Genomic DNA, 19,970 nt, shown 5'->3' on the forward strand with positions numbered 1-19,970 from the left:
AATTGGCTTTCGTCACTAAGGTGGGACTAGAACTCACGGTGTCCCAGGTTTTAGCTTGCTGTATTAACCGCTAGACCTATTGACTGGCTCTGTATAATAGCAAATTATTAGGTATTTTTCCTGTTCTACAAGTTTATGGAGGTTGGCATGGTACTTGTCTGTCCTCTCCTTCTCTGATGAGTTTGAGTGAGGAGCAATGATTGGTGATAGCAATTCATTCATTCAAGAATGAATTAGAACTGCAAGCCAACCAAATTCACTAATTGCAACGGGCTATAAAGAATGCTACATCTTTTCTATCCTGCTCTACGGAGTGGAGAGTCGGTCTCTGACAGAAAGACACTTGAAGAGACTAGAAATGTGGATTTACCGGCGGCTGTTAGGTATAAATTGGGCTGACAAAATCAGAAATAAGGTGGTGATAAGCCACCTGGGAAAGCCAAGGAAAATCATCAAAACCATATAAAAAGCAAAAGTTAGAATATTTCGGACATCTGATGCGACACCCAGAAAAATACAGCATCCTTCACTTAATCCTCCAAGGAAAGATTGAAGGCAAATGAGGTCCAGGCAGAAGAAGAACATCATGGCTTCAAAACTTAAGGGATTGGTTTGGACAAAACTCAGCAGCACTTTTTCATGCGGCTATTGACAAAAATAGGATTGCCAACATGATCGCCAACGTCCGATAACAGATATGGCACAAGAAGATAGAGAATGAATGAATGAATGAATGAATCTCATCACAGATCTCTGTGAAATAAGCCTAGCGCTGTAACCAGTGGTGGGATCCTACTTGTTTAACAACTGGTTCGGTGTTTGTGTGCTTTGCGCGCATGTGTGCATACTTTTGAGAAAACTTACCTTCTGCATTACTGCTGGGGAGGAAAACAGCTGAGGCGCAGCAATCCGCTCTGCCGCGCAATTCAGCTGAGAGGATATAGGTCAATAAAATGCAGGGGCACACCCCCCATAGGTACTTCATGGGACATTATATTCGGAAGATTTTGATGGGGGTCTGGGAAAAAATGAGGAAAAAATATTATCTTAGGGTTCCGTGTTGGTTGGCACCATTAGAAGCCTTAACGCATCCGAGTTTATTTAATTGGACAAGAAACATAACATATAAAGATATTATGACAGAAGAGGGCAACATAAAAACAAAGATGGAATTAGAGCAACAGGGCAGGAATTTGGAATGGTGGGAATATTTACAGATTAGAAACAGGTTTAAAAGCGATAAGGCACGTTTCGGGATCTACCCAAACCCTCAGGGGCTAGATAAGATCTTGTTTGGTGGAGACAAAAAAATGTTATCGAAGATCTACCAATTTTTGACCTGCCACGATACTAATGAAGAGATGGACAAAAGCCTTCTAACAGTATGGGAGAGAAACCTAGGTTATGAAATTGAAATGGGCAAATGGTGGGATCTATGGAGTAAGACCATTAAACTTACAACATCCACTGCATTCAAAGAAAACATATACAAGATGGTTTATAGGTGGCACTTCCCCCCAACGAGGTTAGCTAAGATGTTTCCTGGGTTATCTCCATTGTGTTGGAAATGTGGAAGAAAGGATGGCACATTCTACCATATTTGGTGGTCCTGTACTGAGGCCACGAAATATTGGAAAAGGATTAAAAAATGGTTAAAAGAGGTTACCGGGGCAAACATTGAATGGAGACCTGAGAACCTGTTACTAAGCATCAAACCAGATAACATAAGTAGTTCAATATGGCATTTGAGCCTGCATATAATTGTGGCCGCAAGAATAACCTATGCACAATTTTGGAAATCCACCACTATACCGCCGGAAGACGCATTAATTAAAAAGATCAACGAATGTGCAGAAATGGATAGAATGACGGGTTGGCTGAGGGACAAAGGAGAAACAGAACATTATCTTAGCTGGAACCTATGGTATATGTGGGCGACTAGGAGAACAGCAGGGACTTAAAATGGGGAAAGTTAACATAAGTACTGTAATAGATCCCTGAATCTTGCAATGAGAAGATGTGGCTTAGAGATCTAATAATTGAGGAAAGAAAGAAAAACTGGGCTGTGAATGACTGTCACCGTGGGGGGGGGGGAGGGGGGGTTGTATGTCTAAAACGGTATCTGTATCTGTATGTTTTACTTTATATTGTTATGTATGATTTGTCTTGTTTATGTCGTTGTATTTATGTCGCTGTATTGTGTTTTTCTGTTTTTTAAAGGTAATGTTTAATAAAAACTATATTTAAAAAATAAAATAAAATAAAATAAAATGCAGGGGCGTGGGGGGGCGGGCCCAGCTGATTGTCGGAGTGAACTGGTTCGCTCCCAGCTGATCGCCAGAGCTACCGGTTCGTCCAAACCGGTAGAATCCCACCCCTGGCTCTAACCTACGTATTTCTTGGGTACCCCATTCTCCCACACTTTGATTCTGTCCAAATTTCTACAGACTGTCAACATATTATGGAATATTGGCAATGTCCAAGGGCTTTGAAAACTCAACAGCAATCATTTAGTGCATCAACCACGTTCTAACCACTAAGTCATGCTGACTGAAGCACAGATGCAAAAGGAACTGGGTGAAGTACATGCTGAAAGGTTTACACAACTGGTAAAATATATCCCCTGTGCAGGTGTTTCCTCAGTGCAGTTTGCGTTTGTATTTAGGCACGGAGCTCTCAAGTTGTTGTTATACATTGCTTAAAAAAAAAAGTAGTAGTGTTCTTCTAGAACAGTGTTTCTCAACTTTGGCAACTTGAAGATGTCTGGACTTCAACTCCCAGAATTCCCCAGCCAGCGAATTCCCCAGCCAGGGAATTCTGGGAGTTGAAGTCCAGACATCTTCAAGCAGCCAAGGTTGAGAAACACCGTTCTAGAAGTCCGATTGTGCAGTGATGCCACCAAAATAAAAAGGTAGGGTTTAAATAAACCCCGAGACGAAAAAAAAATAGTTTATAGATCAAAAATACATAGTCAGATACAGATAAATTTGTTTTTAATAAAGGAGTTAATTTTCTTTCAATCCTATATAAAACAATAGCAATTAAAAACTTCATTTTCGAAAGTAAAATATTTACATATGAACAAGGGACTGTGCAAAATTTACATAAAAAAAATGGAAAGACAGGATTTCTCTCTCTCTCTTTTTTCCCTAAAAGACAAATAAAAAGGTGTAACAGTTTGTTGGATGTTGATAAAAATACTGATCAGCATTCAGTTTTTACACACACGCACACACACACGCACACACACACGCACGCACATGCACGCACACAAAAAAAGAATAAAAGGTTCAAATGCACTGGAAACTCTCCTTGCACAAGGCTCTGTTCAAATCAATGCCAGTTCGTGCACAGCAAACCTTCATTCCAATAGGATTTGCACAAGAAAAGTTCCCAGTCGCCTCTGCCCTTGAAAATCTAACATGAGAGTTCACACAAAGGAAACCGACATATTTACAGTCATAAAAGTACTATCAATAGACAATTTAATACAATAACCTCTGAAAATATAAAGAACCAATTAGTATATTTGTAATAAAAAAATAGGTAGAAACAGGGGAATTTTGCTCTGGACATCTTTAAAGTAAGCCCATAAGCTTTGCATACAGTCTTTTAGCAAAATAATTATAGTTTACATAGCCATTTTTTTTAATGTTATGTGCCAAAAATTATGTACAATTACTGACAAAATACACCAACCATTTTTTTTCAACACTTGATTTCACACTGAGAAAAACTGCCTTTTTTTTTTTTTGATGATTCCTCTCAACTCTGATTTTTTATTTATTTAATCTAAGCTTTCACTTTCGCTAAAAAACACAGTGCAAGTAAAATATATTTATGCTGAAAAGGTATTTTTCTTTTTTTTTCTCCTTTTTTCTTTTTTTGTTTTAAACTTTACAGCTTTACAAACTATAGCAAATAAATGCATTTCTTTTTTTCCTTTTTTAATTTTTTTTTTTTTTTACAGATGCTGATAAAACATTCAGAAGGAACTCTTCCTTGTGGGTCTTCGGAGTTTTGGGTGGGGGGGTGCCTCTAATAAGCAAAATAAAATAATAATAACGAGATTAAAAAAGAATTGGAGGTTACGCTTAAAAATTAAATGTCTGTGTAGAATCTGAACCATTTCGGGCAGGAAGGAAAAGATAAATATTTATTAAAATCAATTTATTTCGCTAACTGACTTCTTTTAAAAAGCTAACGTAAAATGAGGTCACCTGCTGTAGGCATATATATATGTGTGTGTGTGTGTGTATGTGTATATATTATATACCTAGATGATTTGAGTTAAAGTACAATTGAAATAAAAATGCACAATGAATGTTGAATTGCTACAGGATCGTCTGACACAGAGTAGCTGGTTATTTGCTAATGGTTCCCTCAGTCTCTATAATATGGCTTGTTTGAGAAGAAGGCCACTCAAAGAGATGAGTTAAACTTTCAACTGTCCGCATATTGTCTCCTTTAGGCCTTTCCACGTCTCCTGACTGTCAAAGAAAGGGGTCTCTCACATACACATCAAAGGATTAATGATCAATGGGAATAGAAAACGGCTCCTTGCCAAGAGCTGGCTGTCTCAGGGCGGTGGCTGTTGATGGGAGGGGTGTTCTGATTTGGATTTAGAACAATATCCCATAGGCTTGTTACAAAAAAGGCGTAATCTGCAAATATATATAAAAAGTATCCCCAGGGTCTTCTTCTTTTTTCTTTTTTTTTTTTGCCAAAAAATACCTTGATCTTCTCCACTTCTATTTAAGGAATGCTTTATAGAGCAATAGTGAATGGCTCGTCTCTCGCTCGTTTTCTAAACAAAATATTAGGTCCCTGAGGTTCACCCGCGTTATCCTTTGCCGTGTAAACTGTCTGGTTGTCCCGATTCCGGAGCATCCTGGTACTGCTACACTCGGACTGGATCCCTGGGGGGAAAGAAAGAGAGAGAGAAAAGTGTCAGAATATTCACGGACTGGAATAGGACATAACAACAGGTCAGCCGTTGGGGACTGGCTGGAATAGGACACGGGAACAGGGTCAGCCAATGTATAGGCACGGCAACTGGGTAAGCCAATGGGAACTACTTGGTGACTGAGAGCCATGCCAGACGGCTCGGAGCCTGGGCGTGGCTTACCTCGGTAGCTCTCAAGTCTGTGCAAAAGGAAACAGAAACTAGTCTGTCTGCTGAACTAAAACTACTTACAATCTCTCCTCTCTACCATGTTGGAAGAACCACCTGTCGGTATTGTATATTTACTTGTGTATTATATTGTATATAAAGAGACATTAATGAATCCTGCTGAATCGGTTACCTGTGTGTGTTTCCTGGATTTGATTTTCTGCAACAAACTCTGACAAAAAAGATGTTTGTTTTTTTAATCCTTCAAGCAGAATCCCCTTTTCAAAGTTGACTACAGGTAGTCCTTGATTTGCAACAGTTCACTTACGGACTGTTCAAAGTTACAATGGCACTGAAAAAAGTGACTGACTGCCATTTTGTTTCAGACTTATGACATCTGACTCATATTTGTGACAGTTGGAGTTGTCAACCCTGAAACTGGCCTGACTGAGGCCATTTTGAGACTTCAGTGCTGACACACTAGAGAAGAGGGACAGGGAGGGGGAACAGAGATAGGTGGAATGTTGTAGTCAAAACAAAATACTTTCTCTTGGAAACCAAGGACATTCCTGCAGGTGCTCGGAAGGAGGGGACTGGAGTCACCTAGCAACCAGACAATATCCTGATTGGACCATGTGACTGACTGTTTTGAGAAAGTGAAAAACTTTTACTTTTAATTAGGTGAAAACCTCAGGGATAATCAGAGTCAGTTTTCACCAGCCTGTGCCTATATGACATGTCCAATAAACTTATTATTTTAGGAATCTACTTGCCTCAGAGTTTTGTTTGCTACAGGTATCTTACTTGGAACCCTGACGGGAACGTCCCTGGGTCATGGGATCCCCTTTGGTGACCTTCTGAAAAGCTAGATTCACTTAACAACCGTGTTATGAACCTATCAACTGCGGTGATTCACTTAACCACTGTGGCAAGGAAGTTCATAAAATGGGGCAAAACCAACTTAAGAACTGTCTCGCTTAGCAATGGAAATTTTGGGCTCAATTGTGGTCGTAATTCGAGGGTTACTTGAGGTCCCAAATGAAGATGGAAACCCACCCTTTTTCTATCCTTGTTGCCCTGCAAGGGGCATTAAAAGGCTTTCTGCCCCCAACCCAGAGTCACTCTGAATCTTTGGGATCAATAGCCCTTGGCAGAGTTGAACACCGTGAGTTTATCCCATCTCCTTTTTGCCCTACAAGTCAGAAGTCCTCACTAATTGTGCGGGCCAGCACAATTGTGTGCTGCATGAATAATTCCCTTCTTTTAATATTGAATAATCCCTGAACTTGGATCTTCTAACAGAGGAAAAATATCTTCCCAGTGCATCTTATTTATTTATTTACCAAATTTAGAGACAGCTCATCTCACCCACAGAGCGACAAGTCATCTATGATTTAAAACACCTTGATTATGTAATTCCTCTGTCACCTTTCAGCCTATAAGTATCCCAAATATTCTGGATTTGCCTCCTAGGGGATGTTTTTAAGCACCATGATTTCTTTTTACTGCCTGTTTACTTTGATTAGGGGACTTGCATCGTCACGATGACATCACGTGACATATTGGGACTTCCCCCCCCTTCGCTAAACCAGGCATGGGCGTGGCCAGCGCGTAGCGCATCCAGCCCGCAGGCTCGGAGTTTGACAGCCCTGCTCTAGACCATCTGGATTGAATCTACTTCTATTTCATTTTCATGGTATGGTGTTCTTTTAAAAAAATATCTGCATAGTACAGGTGGTCCTTAACGTACGACCACAATTCAGCCAAAAGGTTTGGTTGCTAAGTGAGAACTTCTTAGAGCTTTAGAAAAATGTTATTGCCACTTTAAATGTATCCTAATTGGCATGCATTAAAATGAAATTTTACCACCTCCAATATATACTACATAAACATGACTAAATAAATAAATAAACAAATAAGTACAAAATTATGCATATACCCACACATCTTGTGACACAGAGAAACAACACATGTACATGAGGCAGTTGTCCATTGAAAAAAACACCTTTGGAACAACCATGACCTGGATGACTGAGAATCTCCACCGACAAGTGAGTTGTGCCTCATTTTATGACCTTTTGGGCACAGTTATTAAGTGAACTGCTGCAGTTGCTAAGTGAATCATACAGTCCTCAAGCAAATTTGGCTTCCCACGTAGTCTTTGCTTGCTGGAAGTCAGCTGGGACGGTTAGAAATGGTGACTTCAGGACATTGCAACCATGGTAAACGTTGACAAGTTGCCAAGTGCCTGATTTTTTTTCACATGATCACATGGGAATGTTGCTATGGTAGTAAGTACGAAAACCGGTCATAGGTCATTTTTTTTCAGTGATGTTGTAACTTCAAATAGTCACTAAACAAACGGTTGTAAGTCAAGGATTACCTGTATAGTCTTCTAAAATTACATTACTTTAAAAAATATCTTTATTATCTTGGAAGAAGAAAGACTTGCCTACAATTCAAGAATGGACTTTGAAAGTTATAAACTTAGCCGAAATAGCAAAAATTTCAGCATATCTCAAAGAACATTCAAACGAGAGATATAAACGAGACTGGAAAAAATGGATTGATTATATACAAAGTAAACATGGGATTAAGAAACTCCAGATAGCTTATGCTTAGCATCAGTAAGAACTTAAACTGTTTAAAATTTGGGTAACAGTAAGAAGCTGAGATCAATGTAGAGATATTTTAGACGGTGATTGTCAAAAAGTTATACCATGTATGGGCTCTGGGAAGTCGGGGGGAGGGAAGGGAGGTGGGGATCTAGGGGGAGGGGGGAAACATAATATGTGTTAAACTTTAAGGTACATGATTGCACTTGTATACTGTGGCTTTTTAATGTTAGTGTCAAAACAGAACAAACCGAATATATTGGAAGGTAATAGAAGTATACCGAAGGGAGGAGCTGAGTGAAAGAAGAAGGAGGGTGGAGAGAGTGAGAGAGAGGAGGAGGAGAAGGCAGGGAGGGAATGGATTAAGAGAGGGAGTGATAGGGTTAGGGTTAGATAGAGGGGGAGGGGAAGTAGGTGTAGAGGGGTATGTGAGAAGGAAGAATGAAAGTTGGAGGGGGTTGAAAGAGGGTGTATGGTGGGTCAAGGTGGTATATTCGGTTTGTATTGTAGGGGACACTTTCTATATAAGTGAGGGTTGTGGTTATTACTCAATGTTATATGCCCTGGTTATGCACAGTAAACATCTGATTGTATAGAATGAAACGGAAATAAAAATATTATGCAAAAAAAAATATCTTTACTAATCTCTGAATACTAAAATGCAATGTGTCACTGTGGCATGTTCTGATTCTGCTGAGCATTCATACATCTCCATATATATTTTATTTTATCTACATATAGTATTTTATTAAAACACAGAAAGTATAGAAAGAACGGTACTCTGCATATTCTAGTGATACAGTTTCTAAAGTTTGAATCACAGACACCTTAAAAGTGCCTTTGCATATTAACCTTCTGTATAATTAAACTCACAGATTAAGGGAAAGTGGGGTTTGTATAATAATGTCATAGATATAGAAGACCTAACTTTAAATCCTAATCAAGTCAGTTTAGACTACATTTTTTTATTTAACTCTGCTGAGACATTGGCTCTTCCTGAACCAGATTTTCAACAACTCAGAAATTGCCCAATTAAACTTTTGTCACCGCATCAATGCAACAGAAACAACAACAACAAATTCCTCAAGGATAGGAGTGACTTATTAAGAGAAAATAAACAAGAGTATGACAAAGTTTCTTCATTCCTATGAAAATATATGGACAACAGTAAATAACTGTAACCAGCAGGTGGCAGATAAAGTCCAGAAAATTAATTTCTATTTTGACTTTTAAAAAAGTGCCAGAGTTAAAGATATTTAGAAGTAAAAAACTTTTGATAGTTTACACATTGTGCAAATATTACTCCTCTTAAAATATCCAGTAAAAATGGTAAGGCCACACTTGGAATACTGCATCCAGTTTTGGTCGCCATGATGTAGAAAAGATGTGGAGACTCTTGAAAGAGTGCAGAGAAGAGCAACAAAGAGGATTATGAAGAACGGTTGCAGGAACTGGGTATGTCTAGTTGAATGAAAAGAAGGACTAGGGGAGATACAATAGCAGCCTTCCAATATCTCAGGGGGTGCCAAAAAGAAGAGGGAGTCAAACTATTCTCCAAGGCACCTGAGGGCAGGGCAAGTATAGTATAGTCTTTACTGTCATTGTACAAAATAAATACAAAGAAATTGGTTTTAGCCTCACTGGTGCAAAATTATAATGGAAATGAAAAAAGAAAGAAAAAGAAAAAACTAATCATACATTTCCACGTGTGCATGGAGTGATTGTGGTTGTATTTAAAAGTCTGACAGCCCAAGGATAGAAACTATTTTTAAACCTTTTTGTTCGGCTGGCTATACTTTGATGTCTTCTGCCTGATGGTAGAAGTGCAAAGAGACACTGATCAGGGTGTGAATCATCTCTGAGTATCTTCCTTACTCTGCTAAAGCAGCGAGACCTGGCGATGTCATCCAGTGGTGTTAAGAGGGCAACCAATGGTTTCTTGTGCCAAATTGATCACTCTCTGTAGTGCCTTCCTGTCTGCAGCTGTTAAACCAGCATACCGTACTATAATGCAATATGTGAGGACACTTTCTATGGTGGACCGATAGAAAGAGGTCATCAGCCGTTGTTCCACCTGATTTTTCCGCAGGACTCTAAGGAAATGAAGTCTCGGTTGGGCCTTTTCAATCACCAGGGACGTGTTGTTTTTCCAGATGAGATCTTAACTAATAAGCACTCCCAAGAATTTAAAAGAGGAAACCCTCTCCACACACACCCTTGATATACAGTGGGGCTGGTTCCTCTCTGAAGCAATGGGTGGAAATTAATCAAGGAGAGAAGCAACTTAGAACTAAGAGAAATTTCCTGACACTTAGAACAATTAATCAATGGAACAACTTGCCTCCAGATGTTGTGGATGCTCCAACACTGGAAGTTTTAAAGAAAAGATTGGACAACCATTTGTCTAAAATGGTGTAGGGTTTCCTGCCTAAGCAGGGGGTTCGACTAGAAGACCTTCAAGGTCCCTTCCAACTCTGTTATTCTATTCTATTCTAAAATCAGGAGGAACAAGTTTGAAAAACTAGGACTGATTAATACAGAGGTGGGGAACTATGGCCCCTGTATGACTTGTGGACTTCAACTCCCATGCTGGCTCAGGAATTCTGAGAGTTGAAGTCCAAAAGTCATAAAGGGATCATAGTTCCCCGCTCCTAGATTAGTGAAACTGAGAACTGGTGGGCCATTTCTCTTATCTGGAATAGAAGTGAAAGCTACAGCATGTTCAAAATGAGCACAAGCAATAAAAATCGAGGCAGGATAACACTGCCTTTTTAAGACTAAACATATCTCTGCAGAAATCCAAGGGAGAGTGAAGTGGGTGATGCCATTGAGACGATCTGTTTAAAATAAGGGCAAGATGAAATGAAAAGCAGTCTGTAAACCACTATTGCTTTCGCCATCGACCATCCAACCAAGAGGGGAGGATGGCTTTCTTAAAAGTAATCTACATATCTTTCAAAATGGTATGAAACAACAAAGATGGGAAACTGTGGAGTCCTTGGTGCTCTCTGAGCTTAGTTGTTTAGCTCAACTAAGTAATATCATCAGTATTAGGACTCACTCTCCATTTATCTATTTACAATGAAGCAGAAAACAGTACCCTAATTAAGGAGCTACCAAGAAGAAAGCCACATCCCTACCAAAACTAGCAATGCAAGCTGCTGTATATAAACAGAAAGCAAACCCCACACTTGCTCGCACTGATTATGTTACCTAGTTGGGTAATGAAACATCTGCAAGCATAGGGAGCATCAAGGACTCCATAGTTCAACCCTGCTACAATGTTCTATTTTATTAGAATGAGGGGAAACTCTAGTTAACCCAACATATATTGGGATACAAACCTGTTGTGGCCCAGCAGGAGCCATTGGAGCTGCCACCAGACTCCGACAACGAGGGGCCCTATGAGTCGGCTCAGGAAGATGTGGAGGACCCTGGACAGGGTTCCAACTCCGAGCAGGGCGCAGAGAGGCTGGGTGGGCCAACAGGAGGCGCCTGAGGCTTGGAGCAATGGTGAGAGCCAAAGGGAGTCAAGCCTTGAAGTAGTGGGGAGGAGACAAGGGAGTGTGATCCTGACATCATGCATTGGAGCAGTGGGGATAAGATAAGGGAGTTGGTCCTGGATGCCCGGCAACCGAGGGCTAATAGGTATAAAGTTCAGTTACGCAAGTACAGGACATAATTGAACTCAGCTGGTGGTAATTAGGCTCCTCTCAAGACTATAAAAGGATTGGCTTTCCACAGGAGTCAACATATTTCCTAGAGCTGGAGAAGCTATCGTGGCTCTCTTGGCAGGCTGGATTGCTGCCAAGGTCAGTTCTGTGCTGGATTGCTGCCAAGGTCTAGTCTGTGTGTTAATAAATCCTTGAAGTATCTTTGTCTCGGTGTGCTTTGGTGTAGGACAAGGGGGGGTCAGAACACAAACCCTAACAAGTATGTCCTCCTATGACATTCATAACTTGTCTTCATTACCACTTTTTCCTTCTTAAAGTAGAAGACAGAAGGGGATCAATTATCCTAACTTAGTTTTAACCACAAAGAGGCCTTACTAGATTAAGTGGATGTGCCAAAGGTGCTTTTTGAAGGGACGACTGGACTGTTTGAAACAGAAGAAGCTTCTTGGATGAGAAGCGAAACGTCTTTAAGGAAAAACAAAGAAAGTCCAGTCACCTCTTGAAAAACCACCTTTGAGGCAACCATGACCTGGATGACTGAGAATCTCCACAGACACTAAGTGGGAGTAGTAGGAATACCAAGGAAGTGACTGCATCATGCTGGAATTCTGGATTTCACAAGGAAGTATAATAAGACTTTTTTTAAAAAAAACAACAACAACCAGATTTTAATAAACCCAGAGTAAGAATTAGTAGGATGCCATGTCAGGGAAAACTAATGGAATGAATTAAATATTGGTGGGAATTTCCAAAACTGCAAACCTTTCTAATAAAGAAAAAGGCAGACACACAGAAGAAGTCAATATCCTTAGTGGCAATCACAAAGAATATGTGTAAGGAAGAAATGGATAACAAAGAGAGAATTGCATATGGCTGGATTTCTTGGGCAGAGATGTGTTAACAGAAAAGCTAATAATTCAAGATGACTTTAGCAAAAGATGCTAAGAACCTTTGCTTTTTTTAAAAAAAGAGCTAGATTTGTTCAGAAGATCAAAAATCACTATATCAACTGCTCAGTAAGCGTGGCAGAAGGATGGATGATCAGGAAAAGACAGAACTACAGGTACTTTCAACCATTTGGGCTCATTTATGGTCATAAGTCAAGGGACTACCTGCATTCACTTCTATTGTAGCTTGGTCTTCTTCGAGAACATAACTCTTGCAGTTAGTAATTATTCTTCGCCATCCATTCTTTTGCCCTTCTAAATCCATGTTTCTATCAACGTTTCTTTGATCCATGTTAGAGGTGCCATCTTAGCTTCCTTGCTTCTAACACTGGATTAGAATTCATATAATTCCAGCTCCTTTTTTTCCTTGAACTGACTCCAAGGAGGAAGGAATAACTTTAAAATCCTGTTCAGTCATCCTTTGCCTGAAGGTATCTCCCTCATGCCAAGATTTACCTCCTGCAGACAACAATCACACTGAGAAAGCCACTATCTGCCTAGTAGCCTCTGAGGGATGTTAGCAGGACTGAGTTTTATCCGGAGCATCTGAACGGAGCAGAGAACACCTGAATGTGGCTTACTTCGCTCTAAACCTGTTTCGGGAGGATTCTGGGGAAAAAAACTTGTGCTTTAAATTACCTCACCTTACTGCCTTAAAAAAAAATCTTTCTTAGCCTGTCTTCAATTATCAGCTAATTTTCACCAGCAATAGTGCTTGGCAGGCAGATTTTTTTAGAAAATTTTTATCTCTATTTTTGTTTCTTACATGAGCCTCATGTAACGATTCCTCAAGTACGACCACAACTGAGGCCAACATTTCTGTTGCTAAGTGAAACATTTGTTAAATGAATTTTGTCCCCATTTTATAACTTTTCTTGCCACGGTTGCTAAGCGAATCACTGCAGTTGTTAAGTTAGTAACACAGTTGTTAAGAGAATCCGGCTTCCCCATCGACTTTGCTTGTCAGAAAGTCACAAAAGGGGGATCGGATCACAGGACCCTGGGAACAATCATACAGGTGAAACTCGAAAAATTAGAATATCGTGCAAAAGTTCATTTCTTTCCGTAATGCAAACTTTTGCATCTCATTTGGAAAGTATGGAGGAAGAATGGAGAGGCCAATCAAGCACAGTAATCCCACGGTCATTGAACTAGTTTTTGGCGCTTTTGGCAAAAGTTGCTCTCATCAGGAAAGACGACTTTGGACCAAGGAGCAACAAGACTTTGGACCACTGTGCTTCATTAAGACAGGGTCAACGCAGCCGTCTACCAGGAGATTTTGGAGCACTTCATGCTTCCTTCTGCAGAAGAGAGATTTATGGGGATGCTGTCTTCATTTTCCAGCTGCCCACACTGCCAAAAGCACCAAAACCTGGTTCAATGACCGTGGGATTGCTGTGCTTGATTGGCCAGCAAACTCACCTGACCTGAATCCCATAGAGAATCTATGGGGCATTGCCAAGAGAAAGATGAGAGACATGAGACCGAACAATGCAGAAGAGCTGAAGGCCGCTACTGAAGCATCCTGGTCTTCCATAACACCTCAGCAGTGCCACAGGCTGATAGCTTCCATGCTACGCCGCATTGAGGCAGTAATTGCTACAAAAGGGGCCCAAACCAAGTACCGAGTACATATGCATGCTTATACTTTTCAGAGGTCCGATATGGTTCTATGTACAATCCTTGTTTTATTGATTGCATGTAATATTCTAATTTTCTGAGATGGTGGATTTGGGGTTTTCATGAGCTGTATGCCATAATCATCACAATTATGACAAATCACGGCTTGAACTATCTTGCTTTGCATGTAATGCATCTTATCTCATATATTAGTTTCACCTTTTAAGTTGCATTACGGAAAGAAATGAACTTTTGCACGATATTCTAATTTTTTGAGTTTCACCTGTAAATCTGAGCCAGTTATCAAGCATCCAAATTTTGATCACTATGGGGATGCTGCAATGGTCGCAAGTGTGGAAAAACAGCCAGAGGTCCTTAAATGAACTTTGAACAGTCACTAAATGAATGACTGTAAGTCGAGGACTACCTGTACATCTTCTCTCCTAAAAAATGTTATGGGAAAGCTTTTATAGGCCAGAGCCATGATGGGTGGCAGAGATCTATATCAATGTGCTCATCAGGGGAGAATTACGTTGCATGGAAGCCTGCAATTTGGAATGCAAAAGGAGTAATTATCACTAAACTAATGAGTGGGGGGAAAAAAGGACCAAAATCTGAGATTGGCTTTTTAGTTTAGTACAATCAATTAAATACACTAAAGTAAAAAGTAGAACGGGTGTAGGAAGAGAAAATAGAAACCCAGCGTGAAAGAAAATGAACTAATCAGCCAACAGAATGAACCGAGCATGAACATGTTGCTGGAATCAAAGGATCACATTACAAAACGCAACCAAAGTGTGTAGAGTTGCACCAATGGGGAAAAGAGTGTTTCAGAGAAGACGTAGACTAAGTGGAAATAGTAGAACACTGGGGGAGTGATTGTGTAGTGCTGGAATCCTGGATTTCTTAAGAAACTATAACAATGGCTATAATGGGGCTTCCGGGGAGTGGCCTGTCGCCGGTCGGCAGCTTAACAGAGCTGCCCCCAGAATTCAGGATCGTTATCTACTCAATATCAAGAAGATAACTCTTTTTTCAGACAAGAAAAAAGCAGTGAGGAATCTCAGCTGGTAAGAATCTTCTTTGAAGTTCACAGTTTGTTTCTTTGTGAGCTGTGGACAGAGGGGGAGAATCAACCCAAAGCTGAGTCATTCAACTCCGACCTGAACTTCGCAGCTGTTATTCACAGCACGAGACAGGATCCCCTCCCCCTCAGGACAATCTTTAGAAAAGAGACTATTAAAAGTCAATACGAGCAAAGACCAACTTGTGAACTTTAAAACCTTTTCTCTATCTGAAATACCAGCTTCAATGTTATAAAAACCTCTTTTGCTTAATTGTCTTCAAAATGGCGTTTACAGCTTCTGCATCTGTTATTTCCGGCTTCCTGCTACAGAAGTAAAGAAATAATCTCTTATAATTTAATTAGAGCTACTCCCTTAAAGCTTTCAAGACTCTTTGTTGATTCAGACACATTCCAAACATTCTAAACGGACTTTCTCTTTTGAAATCCTCCGTAAAACCCCTTGGGAAAAAAAAAAAGAAAAAAAAAAGAAGGGAAAAAAGGGGGGGGAGGAATTTCTTTTTCTCCACATAGCACAGTGGATTAGTAATTTAGAATAAATAATTAAAACCAAAATATAATGGCATCCAAATCAACCTCTGTTAAATTACCTCCGAAAACGTCTCCCATACCTGGCACAAAGTTGCAGCCCCCACCATCTATGCCCCCTAGTGGAGATGTACTAACAAAAGAATTTTTTCTGGAAATGTTCAAAGAATCCAGAGAACAGAACTTAGAAATGTTTAAAGAATTCAGAGAACAGAATCTAGAAATGATTAAAGATTTCAAAGATGAAATAAGGAATGAGATGGAAGTTCTATATGATAAATTCGATACCAGGGTCACTAAAATGAATGATAATATGATGGGAATTGTAAATGTGATAACAGAATATATTTCTGGAATGGAAGATAATTTAGAAACTCTCAATGAAGCTAAAACTAACCTGATATCCAAAACTGAAGTGGTGGAACAAAAAATTGATAATGCTGAAAAACAAATTATTATGATACAGTATAAGCAGATGGAGCTTGCATTAAGAGTGAGGGGGCTGCGTGAAGAAAAGCAGGAGAACTTAAAGCAAATGTTTTCTGAAGCTTTTGACCGTCTGGTGGGAAAACCAGGATCCAATTTTGATTGGCAGATTGACAGGATTTTTCGTGTTAACTCATGGGCGGCAAAACAAAGGCAACTTCCCCGAGACGTGGTAATATACTTTGTTACAAGAGAATCTAGAAATATGATACTACAAGAGTCCTACAATACTAAGCTTCAAATTGGTGGACAGGACCTGATTGTTCTGAAAGAAATACCGCCTCAGATGCTAAGAGCCAGAAGAGATTATGCTTTTCTGGTGGAAGAGCTCAGAAGGCGCCAGATACAGTACAGATGGGATGCCCCATTCGGTATTATAGTTACAATGGACAAACAAAGATATCGTCTCAGCTCTGTATGGAAAGCTCGTGATTTCTATCATAAGATTCTGAAGATGGGATATCCTGAACCTTCGGGATATGGTGAAAAACCACGAGACGAACAAGATAAACAGCAAACCACACAACCATCAGATAAAATGTATCATCTCCCTCTTCCGGAAGGGCAAGGAGTCAAGGAAAAAAGATCCAACCGCAAGACCACCAGACAAACGGATAAACAAGCTACTATGCAACAATCTCAACAATCATTGGCCACTGACCAAGGAGCTACTGCAACAAGCTCAGAAGCTGTGGGAGGAGCCAAACCAAAGGTGAGACAGGCCTTGCGGGAGGCTCTAAAAAAGCTTCAGGCAACCAAAAATGACAACTAAGATTTTGACATGGAATGTTAACGGATTGAACTCTCCACAGAAAAGAAAGAAAATATTTCATTATCTTAAACAGTTTAAGAATGACATAATTTGCTTGCAAGAAACTCATATCAAATCAACCGATCAAAAATATTTGTTTAACCCCAAACTGGGCCAACATTTTGCGACCTCAGCCATGGAAAAGAAAAATGGCATAGTAGTATATTTAAGAAAAGACATTAAAGCTGAGCTAATTGAAGCAGATCCCTTTGGAAGATATATTGCATTAGATTTAATCTTAGAAGGGAAAAAGACGTTACTTTTGGGAATTTATGCTCCTAATCAACAACAAGATGGATTTTATAGAAATCTCCATGCTAAATTAGTACAGTGGGATTTTGAGTCTTGTATATTAATGGGTGACTGGAATGGCGTGATCGACACCAAAAGAGATAAGAAGACAGCTCGCCCGAACACCAAATTTCGAGCTAAGTTACCCAAACCCTTTTTTGACATGCTGGACGACTTTGAATTGCGAGACGCTTGGCGCGAGAGGCACGCAGAAGAATATGACTTTACCTTTTTTTCCAATAGACATCAATCTCTTTCAAGGATTGATTTTATACTAATTACAAATGATTTACTTTGTAGGGTGAAGAAGACAAAGATTATGGCGAGAGTTCTTTCAGACCATAATCCAGTCTGGATGGAATTGGGAAGGGTAGCCCAGGCAAGAAGGTCCTGGAGGTTGAATGAAAACTTATTTAGATATGAAAAGTATGTTAATGATTGTAAAAAATTGCTATCGGAATATTTTGTCTTCAATATGAACAAGGGTACATCTTTGGAATATGTATGGGATGCAAGCAAAGCGTATATGAGAGGAGTATTAATGAATATAAATAAAATACATAGATACAAACAAGGGCAAAAACGAAAAGAATTGGAAGAGGAAATTAAAGGGAAAGAGTCAGAATTAACATTGAATCCAGGAGATACAAAGATTAGGGAAACAATTGCTATATTAAAATCTCAGTTTGATATGCTGATCTCTGACCAGGTAGCTACTAGTTTATTATATGCTAAACATAATACTTTCTGCAATGCAAATAAACCCGGTAGGTCGTTGGCTTATCAGATTAGAAAAAAAAGGAAAGCTCGAAATGTAACCAAATTGTGTCACAGAGGGAAGGAAGTGTTTCAACAGGAAGAGATTCAAAAGGTATTTCGGGAATTTTTTACAGAGTTGTATAAAGGGGATAAAATTAAGGACGGAGATATAGACAAATACCTAGATAAAGAGAAAATCCCCCTAGTCAGAGAAGAACATAGGCATAAGCTGAACCAACCTATAACCTCTGGGGAAATTTTGCAGGCAATTAAACAATTAAAGTTAGGGAAAGCACCAGGCACAGATGGTTTAACAGCTGTTTATTATAAATATCTACAGTTAGAAATGGTAGAACCACTCAGAGAACTATTCAATAAAATTCAATCGGGAGGGAAAGTGCCTCCCTCGTGGAAGACTGCGTTCATATCGTTGATACCCAAAGAAGATCAAGACCTCACCCAACCAAAAAATTACAGACCTATTTCATTACTTAATGTAGATTATAAAATTTTTACTAAAATATTAGCAAATAGGCTAATGGGGGTAACTCAGCAACTGATACATACCGATCAAACTGGTTTTATACAGGGCAGACAGATGAAGGATAACGTTAGATTAATTATCAACGCTTTAGAATACCTGGGAAAGAACAATCAAATCCCGGCCGCATTCATATTTTTGGATGCGGAGAAAGCCTTTGATCGAGTTAATTGGCAATTCCTGCTGAAGACATTGCAAAAAATGCAGATAGGAGATGGCTTTTTACGGTCAATTGGTGCAATATATCAGCAGCAAACAGCCCAGATCATTGTCAATGGAAGTCTGACAGACTCCTTTCAAATTGAAAAAGGTACAAGACAGGGCTGTCCTCTGTCCCCATTATTGTTTATTATAACTTTGGAAATACTGTTGAATAAGATACGGGGCCTGGGCGGTCTAAAAGGGATCAAAATTAGACAGCAAGAATATAGAATTTGTGCATTTGCGGATGATCTGGTTATAATATTGGAACAACCGCAGGAATCTAGTAGGGTATTATTGAATACGATCAATCAATATGGTCAAGTCTCGGGATTTAAAATAAATCTAGGAAAAACCAAAATAATAGCTATAAATATGACTATCAAACAGAAGGAAGAACTGGGGGCGACGCTAAGATGTGAGGTAGTTAAAAAAGTTAAATATCTTGGAGTTAATATCTCCATCTCAAATGGGAAATTATACAAGTATAATTATGAATCACTTTGGCATAGTACACAGTTGGAGTTGAAAAGGTGGGAAAAACTGCATTTGTCCTTGCTGGGTAGAATAGCGGCAGTAAAAATGAACATTTTACCAAAATTTTTATTTCTTTTTCAAATGTTACCAATACTTAAAAGAGATGCGAATCTTTTAGAATGGCAGAAGGGTATCAACAAATTTGTGTGGGCAGGAAAGAAGCCGAGGGTAAAGATGAAAATAATGCAAGATGCACGTGAAAGAGGAGGATTGAAATTACCTAACTTAAAATTATACTATGACGCAGTGGCATTATCTGCAATTAGTGATTGGATTCATCTAACTAATGACAGAATTTTGAATATCGAGGGATATGATTTGTTATATGGTTGGCATGCTTACCTGTTATTTAACAAAAAAACGGATAAGAAATTTAAAAATCACATCTTAAGAAATGCTTTATTGCGGGTTTGGAAAAAATATCAACATAAACTAAATGATAAAGTGCCCATGTGGGCAATTCCTAGACATGCAATTGAAAATATGAATGTAGAACAAAAACACGATAGAACCACCTATAGACAACTTCTTATCTCAGAAAGAGGGGTGATGGAACTAAAATCTTTAGAGGTACTTAAAGAAGAGAAGGTAGTTCAAACGTGGTTTCAGTATGGTCAACTACAAGCTAGGTGGAAAACAGATCAAAAAACTGGCTTTGTAAAAGTTGAGGATAATTTGTTTAAACAAATAAGAGATCAAAGCTCAATGCATATAAAGAGGATATATAATGTATTAGTACAGATGGATTCTGAAACGGAACTGA

At 39.2% G+C, this 19,970-nt stretch overlaps 1 protein-coding gene across 4 annotated transcripts in view; it reads right to left on the bottom strand.

Annotated features, from left to right (window-relative positions):
- Nucleotides 1–4,027: 4,027 nt before the first annotated feature.
- TAF4 (TATA-box binding protein associated factor 4) overlaps nt 4,028–19,970 on the bottom strand; it is a 104,060-nt gene continuing 88,117 nt past the window's right edge. For all 4 annotated transcript variants that reach the window (XM_087720540.1, XM_087720541.1, XM_087720538.1 and 1 more), the window contains one exon: nt 4,028–4,919. In XM_087720540.1, coding sequence (XP_087576666.1) covers nt 4,752–4,919 — 168 coding nt within the window. In that variant the 3' untranslated portion in view covers nt 4,028–4,751. The remainder of the gene's footprint in view (nt 4,920–19,970) is intronic.

Source organism: Thamnophis sirtalis, unplaced genomic scaffold (genome assembly GCF_051295495.1).
Source record: "Thamnophis sirtalis isolate CommonGarterSnake01/CBP01778 unplaced genomic scaffold, rThaSir2_p1.2 scaffold_7, whole genome shotgun sequence".
Classification (NCBI taxonomy): Eukaryota; Metazoa; Chordata; class Lepidosauria; order Squamata; family Natricidae; genus Thamnophis; species Thamnophis sirtalis.